This window comes from Bison bison, unplaced genomic scaffold (assembly GCF_000754665.1).
Source record: "Bison bison bison isolate TAMUID 2011002044 unplaced genomic scaffold, Bison_UMD1.0 scf7180017864263, whole genome shotgun sequence".
In the NCBI taxonomy this organism is placed as follows: domain Eukaryota; kingdom Metazoa; phylum Chordata; class Mammalia; order Artiodactyla; family Bovidae; genus Bison; species Bison bison.
In genome coordinates, this window is record NW_011494835.1 from 1,682,773 (window position 1) to 1,697,379 (window position 14,607).

A 14,607-nucleotide genomic window follows, 5' to 3' on the forward strand; every position below is an offset into this window, starting at 1 on the left:
CTCTCCCTGAGCAGACAGTGACTGTCACAAGGCCATTGTAGAAGATCACTTTGCTGCATTTTATTGGTCAAAGAAAGTCATGAAGCCAGGCCAGATATAAAGGGTAGGGAAATTAAAATTATGCCTCCAACTCTTTCTTTTAAATTATGGTCCTACTGGTTTACTTTTTATTTTCATAAATTTTCTATAATTTTCCTCAGTATTGCAATTTATCATTAGTGAACTTGAAATTGCGAACAACTTCAATTGGGTTTTATCTGCAAACCATTATATATTAAGCATTTTGAATTAATTTTATGTTTTATAGGAAAGTTGCAAAAATAGTACCAGTAGTTTTCAAATATCCCTCACTCATTTTCCCCAATATTCCATCGACATAGTACAATTTTCAGTAAAAGGAAATGACATTTGCTCTAATACTATCCACTAAAAACTTTACTTGGAATTGTGACACTAATGGTCTTTTCCCATTCTAGTCTATATAGGCTCCCACTTGCATTTATTTGTTACTCCTCCTTCGTCTTCTGCAGTCTTCAAGAGTTCCTCCTCAGTCTTACAATGTCTTTAATGACTTTGGCATTTTAGAACCATATTAATCAGTTATTTTCAGCGTCTTTCACTGAATTTGCTATTGTCTAATGTTTTCTAATGATTGGACGTGATTGCACATCTTTTTTGACAAAAGTACCACAGATATGATGTTGTGCCCTGTGTCACAAGGTTCGTGATATGAATGTGTGTTATTTCCTGGTACTGTTGACCTTGATCACTTGCTTGGTTAAGATACTCTTTGCCTGGTTTCTCAGTGAAAAGTTACCATCTTTCCCTTTGAAGTTAACACTTTTGTTGGAGACAGATTGAAACTATGAAAATATATTTCTCCTCAAACTTTCACTCAATAAATCTGGCATCACTCAGTGGAGTCTTCGAAAATAATTATGACTACAGTTTTTACCTAATGGAGATTTAAATGTTTCCTCTTTCCTTTATATTTACTTGCTGATATTTAAGTAAGGAAGAGCTTTCCTTTCTCCTCATTTATTCATATCAGTGTGGACTCTGTTTTATTCTATGGTTAAAATCTAATGCTAGTATTATTTATTTGGCTGCTCAAATATATAAACCATAATATTTTTAATTGTGGAAATACTTTCCTCCTAACACAAAGGTACCTCATAAGCTAGGAGAAAATTCTACTAAATGTAAGATATTAAAATTCAGATTATATATTGCTCTATATTAAAATATATAAATATTTGAGTTTAAATATTTTCAAAGTTCTGTCTTCTTGCTTCCATTTTCTTTTCTCTCTTTTTGCAAAGTAAAACTCATCAAACAATTTGTTTCTATTTGTGATTTTTAGATATTTTTCTAGATGTTGTAAAATCTGGTACAAAGTATATTACTTTATCCTACTAAATAGAAGTTCTGCCAACAGCTTCTTTTCATAATTCAAGTTTTCCAAAATACAATTACAAAGTTTCACAATTAAATCTGTTATACAGTATAATCTCTCATTGTTTAATTATCTTTCAGTTAATTCCTTGTTTCCATAAGGGTAAATTTTGTTTTCAGTAATTGCAATCATGAAGACTAACAAACTGAAGTTACTTTTTCCATCTGTTTGTTGAATATCTTAACTAAAGACTTCTACTGATTTTGAACAAAATGCAATTTCTAAAAGCTAGTGACCAACACCAAAAAAAGTGTGCATATTCTCTGAATATTATATATAGTTCACTTCAATTTTATATACGTAAAACTGCATGTGAGCTTTAACTACAGTTACCATTTCAATTAATAAAATACCACAGGTCTATTACATACACACCACAATACTTTTGTTTCAGAGATTTCTTACTTTAGTAAAAAGCATTATTTTACTGTGATGCTCCACCAAAATATGTATTCATATGATAATCTACATTAACGCATTTTCCGAAGTAAAGTTAACAGTAGCATTTACAATATGGTCAGAAAATTCACCTTTGACACAAATGGCCTCCACTTCCTACACGTATTTCATTTGCATCTAATCTTTAATTCTCTACGTATCCCTCTAAACCCACTGACTGTCATTCTAGGGGCTTGATGCCTCCCACTAGTCATGGCATAGGGCATAAGCCACCCAGTGTGGGTCATGACCCCACTTGCTGCTCTACCCAGTGGCTGCAGGACTTACAGCATCAAGTACATCTCCCACCCTCACCAGAACAGGAAGCAGTTAGGTCTTGCTAGCTATTCATTTCCAAAAGTCTTCATTTTATCAGTCGTTTCCCTGTGTGCTGTACTTCAAAGGAAGATATAAGTATCCTTGAGACTAGAAAAAGTTGGGAAAAGAGAGACGGGCTCTCTTTTAGAGTTTACCACATAAGAACTCTTTAAAATGCACCTGACTCTTAACATTCTGCTAAGAGAAGCCATGTCAGAAATTAAAGCATGATGAAGAGGTCTTACCAAATCTCTGTGGCTCAACTATAAATAACGATCGTCCTTAACAAATGAGGAAGTCCGGGACAAATGCTAAACTGGACTGGATGCTTGAACAGGCTAAAACCAAGATGTTCTAGACAAATCAGAATACAAGACTTTTTACACCTGGAACTGTTTTTGATTCCAGCAAATACAACCAACCCCTACATTTTGTTTGTGCTTTTTCTACATTTCTCTTGAATCTGACACCTATTTTCTATTCTCAGTGTATCCACCTTAGCCTAGCTGCTTCTTACCACATGGCTAAATTATCTATGACTTGTTTACTGGTCGAGGACTCATTTTCTCTTTCTATCCATTCTTTTCATACCTGCCATAGTTTCTTTTCTCCAGAAACTTTTGTGTCTCATCACATCCTTGCTGAAAAATCTTTTAATGGCTCCTCATTATCTGCAGAGTAAATTCCAAACTTTGATTCCAAGTACAGCTGGTCCCTGTTCTACACTTAACAGATTCATTTCTCACTCTTCCCTATGTGATTTCTTCACTCCAGCTCAGCTTGGTCACTCACCGTTTCCTAAACACACTTGGCATTTTCTGTCCATGGTTTTGTTCACGCTATTATTTCCACTTAGTCTTCTCAACATGGACCTCACTTGCTGAAATCTGACTTAATACTTTAAGCCCAAGTAACATTTTCAAGAATTCTCTGATTCCCCATATAAATGTATTCTCTTTATGGCCTGAAGTTCTGCAGTATATAAGGGGGACATTTAATCACAAGAAACGACAATTAAAAACTGTGGGGGAATATTTTTAAGTGGGGTGGCCTTTTGACATGTAAAACACTACAAATGGCCCAGGTTGTTTCACCTTTGTGTAAGATCAATCTTGCTTATTAAATTTTGGATCTTCCTTAAATATGAAACAAAATCAATTTCATGCCATTTTTCCGTTGTGTGTGTGCATGCTAAGTCTCTTCAGTCGTGCCCAACTCTTTGAGATGCTATGGACTGTAGCCTGCTAGACTCCTCTGTCCATGGGATTCTCCAGGCAAGAATATTGGAATGGATTGCCATTTCCTCCTCTGGGGGATTTTCCAGACCCAGGGATCAAACCTGCATCTCCTGCAGCTCCGGCATTGCAGGCAGGTTCTTTTACCGCTGAGCTACCTGGGAAGCCCCATTAACAAACACATAATGAGGGGGAATAAAAACACAAGGTGTGAGTGTGTGTGTGTCTCAAAGGAAGGATGCATATCAAACTGATAATAATGGTTATTTAAGGGGATGCTCGTTGCGTTGGTGGGTTGAATTACACTGTATACTCCCAAATTGTTTTAATATTTTGTAATGAGCATATATTAAATATTTTTTGTGAAACAGAAAAAATGATTACAGCACATTAAGAAATGTTTGGCCTACATGGCACTGTGTCTGTGGTATCTTGGTTGTGGCAATCGCCTTCAAGTAGTTCACAACACCATATTCCCTTGAAGCTCCTAAGAATCCTGGCATATGCTACTGTTTAATAGATATTCATTAGGTGATTTGATACATAAATGCCCAATGAATGGAGAATATAGAGGGAACAAAAATTTGACCCAACACTTTTTCAGTGATTTCTCTGTATTTTTTTTCAAAATCTTATCAGAATAAGAAAATTATCTATGACTGTGTGAGAGTAGAAACATATTTGAAAAGCAAACAATATAGAGAAAAAGGAAAAGCATGGAAAAGTCGTTGTTAAGTTGTTTTAATAATCATATAAACTCTCCTTGCAAATGTTACAATCCCAAAATCAGTGGATTCCTAGTCATAAGATGAATAAGAGACATTGTGACTAAAATCAGTAAAGCTATTAAAGTATTTAAATGTTTAATTCTTTAAGAATCAAGTAACTGTTGGCCATAAAACTAAATAAGAGAACATCTGGAAGGCAAAGAGGTTGAAAGATTGGAAATTAAAAAAGCAAATGGTGTGCTTAGTGCTACTGAGGGACTTCGGCAAATGGATATAAACCCATGTGAAAATAAATACAGAGTGTGTTTAATTACAATGAGCCCTAAGATGTGTTAAGCGTTTATATATCTCCTGGGAAGCTTGGTGAGTCAGAAACATAAAACCAAAGCAACGGGAGGCTATTAAAATATTATTTCCTGTTGTATTGGAGAACTTGAGAAGAGAATAAACATACCGATTACTTGCATGGCTGGTTCTACGTCTGTCGTGGCCTCTTCCAACAATGACAGCAGCTTGGCTGATATCTGATGCACCGATTCGATGTTACTAAACAAGCTATCCACATCCAGCCGATCAACCTGAAGAAACACAAACACTGAGCACCAGCTGATGGAGAGAGAGATGCACGCTATTTAAGACGTTTCCTCCTGCTAAACAGTAAGCATTTTATATGCCAGCCCATACTGCTTTCATCAGCTGCCTCTGTAAACATTCTTATTTGGGGTTCCTAGAGGGAATGTGCAGTTCTTCATGCAAGAGATTGGGATGGTGCATCTGTTGTTACCTTCCTCTTTTTCTTTATTTTGACTTAATTTTAATGAGTTGAGTATACATCTACATAACCCCCTGTAAGAATCAGAGTGTGAAGAAGATATGGGGTCCATAATTGGTATTTTATTAATTGCCCTCTATGAGGGTATGTATGAGTACATATGAATTTAGAACATTTTACTGCTTATACAGCAGAAGTCAGACCTTACTCTAGGCAAGTAACTATTTTCAAAGTTGTTTTAAAACCACAGATGTTCTGAAAGTGATGACAAGTAGATGTGCTGAGTTGTTTCCTGCTTTCTTTCCTTAAAAGAAATGTAAATGGAAATCTCCACCAAATATGTTCTACTAATTAAAGATTCATCATATTTTATAAATTCATGCACACCTTCAAAAGTGCTTCCCAGGAGGCGCTTGTGGTAAAGAATCTGCCTGCCAATGCAGGAGATGCAGGTTTGATCCCTGAATTCAGAAGATCCCCTTGGAGAAAGAAATGACAACACACTCCAGTATTCTCGCCTGGAAATTTCTATAGACAGAGGAGCCCGGCAGGCTACGGTCCTTGGGGTTGCAAAGAGTGGGACACAACTGAGTGACTAAGCACACACACACACACACACACACCCTCAAAAACCAGTGTAATGGGTTCTAGATATTATAGCTGGTGCTTATAATAATTTATTCATTCTTTTACTAAATAATTTCTGAAGTCCTTTTATGTACTAAGAATTGCAATGGAGGCCAATCTCTGTCAAAGGCATTGTGTGATTAGTAAGGGATGGCCCATGATCCTAACCTATCCAGGAAGAGCATGATGAGCTATGTGCCAGATTTTGCTGGATCCTACTCAAAATCTTTTTGATGATTTTAAACCAGATCTCATTTCATAATCAAACAGCATCTTGGTTCAGGCTCCACTCGGCTGCCACAGGGAAAAGGAGCAGATGTCTTTTATTTATGGTTTTTTTTGTACATGAGGAATAGGTGGATAACTAAGTCATCAATAGTCAAGTCATGGAGAAGCTTAAAAGATGAAAAACAGAATTACTTGTCCAAAACAAGGCTGACAAAATTAAGGGTGAGAGAGAGACAGCAAGTTCATCTAAGGATCAGAAGAAAAGGAGTCAAGAAATGAAGGGAAATTGGGAACAGGATATAGAATAAGAGACAGACCTGGAAGAATTCTGGGAAATGAAGGCCAACAATTGCCGCTTCTTTTTTATGCTTTCAACATCAGTTTCTTCTGTGAGTTAAGAAGCAACAGTTAGAACTTGACATGGAACAACTGACTGTTTCAAAATTGGGAAAGGATTACAACAAAGCTGTATATTGCCACCCCGCTTATTAACTTACATGCAGAGTACATCGTGCAAAATGCCAGGGTGGATGAATCACAAACTGGAATCAAGATCGCTGGTAGAAATATCAGTAACCTCAGATATGCAGATGATACCACTCTAATGGCAGAAAGTGAAGAGGAACAAAAGAGCCTCTGGATGAGGGTGAAAGAGGAGAGTGAAAACCCTGGCTGAAAACTTAACATTAAAAAAAAAAATGAACATCATGGTATCTGGTCATATCACTTCATGGCAAATATTAAAAGTGGAAATAGTGACAAATTTTATTTTCTTGGGCTCCAAAATTATTGCAGACAGTGACTTCAGCCATGAAATTAAAAGACGCATGCTCCTTGGAAGGAAAGCTATGACAAACCTACACAGCATAATCAAAAGCAGAAATATCACTTTGCCAACAGAGGTCCATATTGTCAAAGCTATGGTTTTTACAGTAGTCTTGTACGGATGTGAGTGCTCGACCATAAAGAAGGCTGAGTGCCAAAGAATTGATACTTTTAAGCTGTGGTGTTGGAGAAGACTCTTGAGAGTCCTTTGGACAACAAAGAGATCAAACCAGTCAATCCTAAAGGAAATAAACTCTGAATATTCATTGTAAGGACTGATGCTGAAGCTCCAATACTTTGGCCACCTGATGCAAAGAGCCGACTCACTGGAAAAGACTCTGATGCTGGGAAAGATTGAGGGCAGGAGGAGGAGGGGGTGACAGAGGATGAGATGGCTAGATGGCATCACCAACTCAGTGGATGTGAATTTGGGCAAACTCTAAGAGATAGTGGAGGACAGCAAAGCCTGGCATGCTGCAGTCCATGGAGTTGCAAAGAGTAGGACGTGACTTAGTGATTGAACAACAACAGTTTCTTCAGGAGTGCTGCGTATATTTAGGAGGCAGGGAGGAGGCGGGCTGCTCATTTTTTATCCCATCCTTTTTTGGACATTGATCTCATTCTTGAAACGTTGTTCCACAACTGGACATGGATATTAGTTTGATCAGGATGAAAGTGAAAGCCACTCAGTCCTGTATGACTCTTCGTGACCCCATGGACTATACAGTCCATGAAATTCTCCATGGACTTTCACGGAGTCCATGAAATACTGGAGTGAGTAGTAGCCTTTCCCTTCTCCAGGGGATCTTCCCAATCCAGGTTGCAGGTGGATTCTTTACCAGCTGAGCTACTAGGGAAGCCCAAGTTGATCAGGATGTTCTGAAACATGAAAGCAATACTACATATTGCACCTTGCTTAAAATTTTGTGACTATGTCAGTTGCTTCCTGTGGAATATATTCTGGCTGGATATATGGATTTCAACCATCTTGGGAAATTCCTCACCTTATTATCATTAGTCTGGTCCTCAAGAAAACTATAGGACAGGGCACACGTGGCTCTTCTGCCTAATATCTATGGGTTTTCAAGACTTTATTTTATATTAGTAAGTATGTTTAGTATTATACAAAAATACCTAAAAGGCAGATAACAATCATATGACTTTTTGTTAATTATAATTTTAAATGACACATATCTCTTGAGTACACATATCAATTGAGTAATGTATTGAGCATTAATTAAATCACAAAGGTATAACTGCATAGTGCAAAATACGTTTAACAAAAGTTCTGTATGAGTCAATTTTTTCTAGATTGATTGATTCTAGATGTGCTAGTTTAACATTTTGTAAAATCATATTTTGAAATAAATCCTTCTAAAGTATCAAATTTCATCCCTAATTTACTTGTTTTATAAGGAAATATTTCATATAGTGTACCCTATTATTTGACCATAAAAAAGGCTGATGCTAAAGAATTGATGCTTTCAAACTGTGGTGCTGGAGAAGACTCTTGAGAATCCCTTGGACAGCAAGGAGATCAAACCAGTCAATCCTAAAGGAAATCAACCTTGAATATTTATTGGAAGGTCTGATGCTAAAACTGAAGTTCTAATTGTTTGGCTTCCTGATGTGAAGAGCTGACTCACTGGAAAAGACCCTGATGCTAAGAAAGATTGAAGGCAAGAGGAGAAGAGGGCGACAGAGGATGAGATGGTTGGATGGCATCACCGACTCAACGGACATGAGTTTGAGCAAGCTCCAGGAGTTGGTAATGGACAGGGTGGCCTGGCGTGCTGCAGTCCATGAGGGTCGCAAAGAGTTGGACACTGAGCGACTGAACAATAACAACAACCTTACTATTATTTCATTTATTTGGGGGTCTTCATTCAGAAGGACATAAAGTGCTTAATATTTATTATTTCCTATATTGTTCCAACTTCTCTGTAAAATATGAATCAGTGTGAAAACAGGGAAATTCATGCAGAATGAAGAGAGTTACCATGCCCAAAATTATGAAGTTCAAGACAGAGTTTGAGCTGGAAATTGACCTTTTATTTCTATGCTACAGTCCATAATAATACATAATAATAGAATACTTCATCATCTCTGTTTGGATTTTTTAGCTTGAAGTTTTCACAAATTTGTCACCTCTACAATTTATTTCTCAAGGTCAGAATCCCACATATCTAATTTATATTTTAAATTCATTTAGTAAGGATCTAACTCTGTATTCTATCTACAATCAGAGCTTGATGCAATGAATTCTAAATAAAAAAAACATAGGTTTTGATTTCTTTTATTTCTGAAGGACAGAAAGTATTAAAACATCAATTGGTACAGTTTCAATCACCAGTATCACCATAGCCCATGGGGATCTTGTGAATCATGAGATGAATTCACATTTAGTCTCTACTATGCCAAGGAACAAACAAATGTCTCATCCAAATAGGCTTTTAAAACTGGTAGATGATTTTATAATTACTGATGTAAGTTCAAGGAAGCATTTGTATACATTTATTATTTACTAGAAATGGGCAGTACTCAGCCTAGGCTGAGTTGTATTTTAAATGAAATAAAATTCACTTTTTGATAAAGAGATTTAGTTTAAGTGTATACATTATTCTAAGCAAAGTCAATATATAATCTTTTGAAAATACAAGACAGAAATATTAAAGGTCAGTGTTTTGGTGATAGTTTAATTTTTTGCTTCACAAAAGTATTCACAGGATATACTTCAAATAGTAAGTTCCCATTACATTTAAATAATTGCTGTATGTATGGTTGCATGTATATGCAAATCTGCCCAGCCATAAGTGTCTAAGTAAAAGAAAACACATCATTAAAATTTTCTCTGTTCAGAGACTGTAATCATCAGTATAGACTTCCTCTGTCACCACCAGCATCTTGTACTCACTCTTTTCAAAACGTATTTTGCGTTTTCCCACGATCACATCCCAGCCCCAAGCTCTTTCCTTTGCTCACAAAGGCTTTGCCCTCATATACCTTACAACACTCTACCCATCTGAAATGAAATATGGTAATGGTAGCATTTGCCCAGTAGTTTTGCTCAGCTCCCTGTATTTTCTGTTGCTTCTGGGAGAAGCCACGGTTGCCCAGTTCTACCTGATCTGGTGGAATTATCAGTCATGGTGCCTGCCCCTGCCCAACTCCCTCCAGTGGTGAGCATGTGACCCACTGCCATAGCAATTGGCCTAGGATGGCAGGTTGCTAAGCAGAGCCAGTGAGAATCTTCATTGATTTTTAATCAATAGTTGTTGGGAAATAGAAGAGCCTAGATTGCCAGCCCTAAGAATATAAGTTTCTGTCTTTAGCAGTCATCTTTGTGGAGAACTTGACTGCTGCAAAGCCAACACAGAGAGGGAAACTGAATCTGACATCATCATGTTAGCTCCTGTATCTACCTTGCCTAAAGCAAGACATCCTTATTATAGAAGCTGATGAGCTGATTTTTAAAATTCAAGTTAGTTGGAATTTTGTTTCAGTAACTAACAGGGGACTAACACACTTCTCTTTATTCAGAAGTGAGCCAGAATCTCACTTCCTCTAAGAAATCTTTCCTGCTCCCTTGGTTGGAATTAACCTCTCCCTGTCCTGAGCTGCCATGACTCTTGCTCTGATGACCCAGTGCTTATATTGAAGCCCATTTTATATTTAGGAGATATTTATTAATTTGTCTCTCTTTATGTAAAAACTGTGAGTTCCTCCAGGACATTTGTCTTCATGAGTTATTTGAATGTCCCACTGTTTCTAATACAGTGCTAGACTCCCACCTAGTTACTCAATAAAAGTTTGACAATTTGAATTGAATTGAATCACTACAATTGAAATGATTGATTTTCTCTGTGGAAACCATCAATAAATATCCTTTTTCTCTACTCTACTGGGCCTTGAGTCACAAGTATGAGGAGATCAAAGTGGTTTAAAGAAAAAAAAATCAAAATCATCTCATTTGGTTGTTCAAAATATCACATTTAGTGGCTATTTTATAATTTTCTGCTAAATTTTATCTGCAAAGAAAACTGTTGTGCTCAGTTTGGCCATTACTAAACCTGGAAGATTTGCTAACAAAGGCTACACTTCCTCCTTCATTTACAGCTGGGAAATCCCTGTTTGTTGTCTTCTGTTTAATGAGCTTTGGGACGGTCAACCTACACACAGTCAAAGACAGGAGTAACAAAACCTTTTCAGGTGTTGCGCAAACCCCAACCACAAACACCTTTAAAAGTGACCATTGAAAAGAAGTTGAGGAACAAAGTTAAAAAAAAAATTTTTTTTCCAGAAAAGTAGTTCATGTACACTGTAGAAAATGGTTGCTCTAGTGGCAAAGAACCCGCCTGCCAAAGCAGGGAGACATCAGAGGCATAGGCTTGATCCCCTGGAGAAGAAATGGCAACCCACTCATTTCATACTGATGAGAAACATACTGATTCTTACCTGGAGAACCCCATGGCCAGAGGAGACTGGCAGGCTACAGTCCATGGGGTTACAAAGAGACAGATACGACTGAAACAACCTCGCACACACAGATAACTAAAAGAAAGAAAATGCCATTGCGTATAATTCTACCACACAGAAATGACCACTGACATTGCGAGGTATGTCCTGCCATATTGTTTTTCTCTGTGTGTGTGTACAACTGTACAAAAGATTTATATACTTTCAACCCTGTTATAAGTTGTGTTTTTTCAACTTAGTATAATATGAACATCTTTTCATGTCATTAATTTTTCACAGTTGCACTATTTTAAATGTCAATATTATATGGAAATACTGTAGTCTACTTAATCAGTCATTAAATCTTTGAAATCTAGATAGATTGCTGTATTCACTATGATAAGCAGCTCTTCTGACTAAAACCATATTCACACATCCATGATTATTTCCTTATGATAAATTTCTTAAGTGTAATTATTGAGCTAATGTTATTAATATTTCTTAAGGCTTTCTAACTAGTCTTGGCAAATTATAGCAGTAATTACATTGTTTTCCTCTAAAACCCAATGAATTAAAAACCCACAGTTGGATATTACTGCCCTGACCTCAATGTGGAAATGTATTTTAAGCTTCTAATTTGATGATCAAAATCACACAACTTTAATGTTCAATATATATACATACAACAGTTCTAGAATAAGGAAGAAAATAAACAACATTGCTTTTGAGGACTATTGTGATTGCCACCATCCAAATGCTTCTCTGGAAATTGTTTCTAGAGAAGACTTCAATATTTCTATTTGATGTGGTTTGACAATAAGTCTAGGTTCAATATGGGCTTCCCAGGTGGTAAAGAATCCACCTGCCAATGCAGGAGATGCAAGAAATGTGGGTTCAATCCCTGGATGTGGGTTGGGAAGACCCCCTGCAGTAGGAAATGGCAACTTGATCCAGTATTCTTGCCTGGAAAATTCCATGGACAGAGGCGCCTGGTGGGCTATAGTCCATGGGGTCGCAAAGAGTCAGACACAACTGAGTGTGCACACATACAAACACAAACACACACACACACAAAGTAGGTTCAATATAAGGTCCAACTCTGAACCCTGTATTAGAGTTCATATAGAGGAAATCCATCTTGGATATCATCTGACTCAGTCTCAGAAAACCTGGGTCCTATCTGTCCTTTCTACAAGCCAGTACCATGCACACAGCATTATGGTGAAGCCTGGGCATGGTCACTAAATTAGTTTGCTCCATTATTAATGTTGAAAGCTAAAAGCCCAATGATATTAAGATTTTAACTGTAACAAGGTGAGAGTGGAAGAACAGTGAAAATGTATTAAAAACAGCTCTAGGAAGTGGGGACCCAGGAGGGATGTTCTGAAAGGGAAGAACCAGGTCTAGTTTTATTTTTTGGTGAGGCAACTGAGAAGAGGAAGCCTTGTGAGACAGAAACTGCAGCAAGTGGGGAAGAAGGATGTTGGCAGAAGGCCCTGGCAACCGCAGGGCTGGAATAATTATCTAATTACGATGGCATTTACTCAGATGGTTGGCTTCTAGATTGCAAAGCTTTTCAGGGTAAACTAGCCATTATTTCATCAGGTTTCTCAAAACTACTGATTTGTATGTGTGAACTTTCCTGCTGTGAAACTAGACTCTAAACTGGCTAATTGAGTTAAACTGCAAGTTAAGTCACTATCACAGCTAGACAGCAAGCCTTTTCACTAATCTCGCAGTTAAATGCCCCAGTTACTTGATACCTGCCCGGAAACAGTCCCAGGCTGGGAGACATTCACGTGGAAAGGCCTGATCAGTGCAGAAAGTAAGGCTGGGACCCTGGGACAGACCCCTCAGGATGAGCAAGAGAAGGAGCACAGCCAAGAGAGGTGAGTGAGGAGAGTCTTCATTAGACCAGAGACTGTGGTCAAATGTCAGAGCTTTTTGGAGGCCTCTGAGAGGAGCTACTCCATGTTCAAGGTCAGGAGGGGCGGCCGTGAGGAGATACCCTCATCCAAGGTAAGGAGCAGCGGCTGTGCTTTGCTGGAGCAGCCATGAAGAGACACCCCATGTCCAAGGTAAGAGAAATCCAAGTAAGACGATAGGTGTTGCAAGAGGGCATAAGAGGGCAGACATATTGAAACCATAATCACAGAAAACTAGCCAATCTGATCACATGGACCACAGCCTTGTCTAACTCAATGAAACTAAGCCATGCCGTGTGGGGCCACCAAAGACAGGAAGGTCATGGTGGAGAGATCTGACAGAATGTGGTCCACTGGAGAAGGGAATGGCAAACCACTTCAGTATTCTTGCCTTGAGAACCCAATGAATGGTATGAAAAGGCAAAATGATAGGATACTGAAAGAGAAACTCCCCAGGTCAGTAGGTGCCCAATATGCTACTGGAGATCAGTGGAGAAATGACTCCAGAAAGAATGAAGGGATGGAGCCAAAGCAAAAGCAATACCCACTGTGGATGTGACTGGTGATAGAAGCTAGGTCCGATGCTGTAAAGAGCAATATTGCATAGGAACCTGGAATGTCAGGTCCATGAATAAATGCAAATTGGAAGTGGTCAAACAGGAGATGGCAAGAGTGAACGTTGACATTCTAGGAATCAGTGAACTAAAATGGACTGGAATGGGTGAATTTAACTCAGATGACCATTATATCCACTACTGAGGGCAGGAATCCCTCAGAAGAAATGGAATAGCCATCATGGTCAACAAGAGTCTGAAATGCAGTACTTGGATGCAATCTCAAAAATGACAGAATGATCTCTGTTCGTTTCCAAGGCAAACAATTCAATATCACAGTAATCCAAGTCTATGCCCCAACCAGTAACGCTGAAGAAGCTGAAGTTGAATGGTTTTATGAAGACCTACAAGACCTTCTAGAACTAACACCCCCAAAAGATGTTCTTTTCATTATAGGGGACTGGAATGTAAAAGTAGGAAGTCAAGAAACACTTGGTGTAACAGGCAAATTTGGCCTTGGAACACGGAATGAAGCAGGGCAAAGGCTAATAGAGTTTTGTCAAGAGAATGCACTGGTCATAGCAAACACCCTCTTCCAACAACACAAGAGAAAACTCTACACATGGACATCACTAGATGGTCAACACTGAAATCAGATTGATTATATTCTTTGCCGCCAAAGATGGAGAAGCTCTATACAGTCAGCAAAAATAAGACCAGGAGCTGACTGTGGCTCAGATCATGAACTCTTTATTGCCAAATTCACACTTAAATTGAAGAAAGTGGATAAAACTACTAGACCATTCAGGTATGACCTAAATCAAATCCTTATGATTATACAGTGGAAGTGAGAAATAGATTTAAGGGACTAGATCTGATAGATAGAGTGCCTGATGAACTATGGATGGAGGTTTATGACATTGTACAGGAGACAGGGATCAAGACCATCCCCATGGAAAAGAAATGCAAAAAAGCAAAATGGTTGTCTGAGGAGGCCTTACAAATAGCTGTGAAAAGAGAAGCAAAAAGCAAAGGAGAAAAGGAAA

At 38.0% G+C, this 14,607-nt stretch overlaps 1 protein-coding gene across 1 annotated transcript in view; it reads right to left on the reverse strand.

Moving 5' to 3' along the window:
• Positions 1-14,607, reverse strand: part of ARHGEF38 (Rho guanine nucleotide exchange factor (GEF) 38) — a 152,037-nt gene that overhangs the window by 68,482 nt on the left and 68,948 nt on the right. Inside the window, exon 3 of the mRNA XM_010848256.1 lies at positions 4,630-4,753. Within this exon, the coding sequence (XP_010846558.1) occupies positions 4,630-4,753 (124 nt within the window). The remainder of the gene's footprint in view (positions 1-4,629; positions 4,754-14,607) is intronic.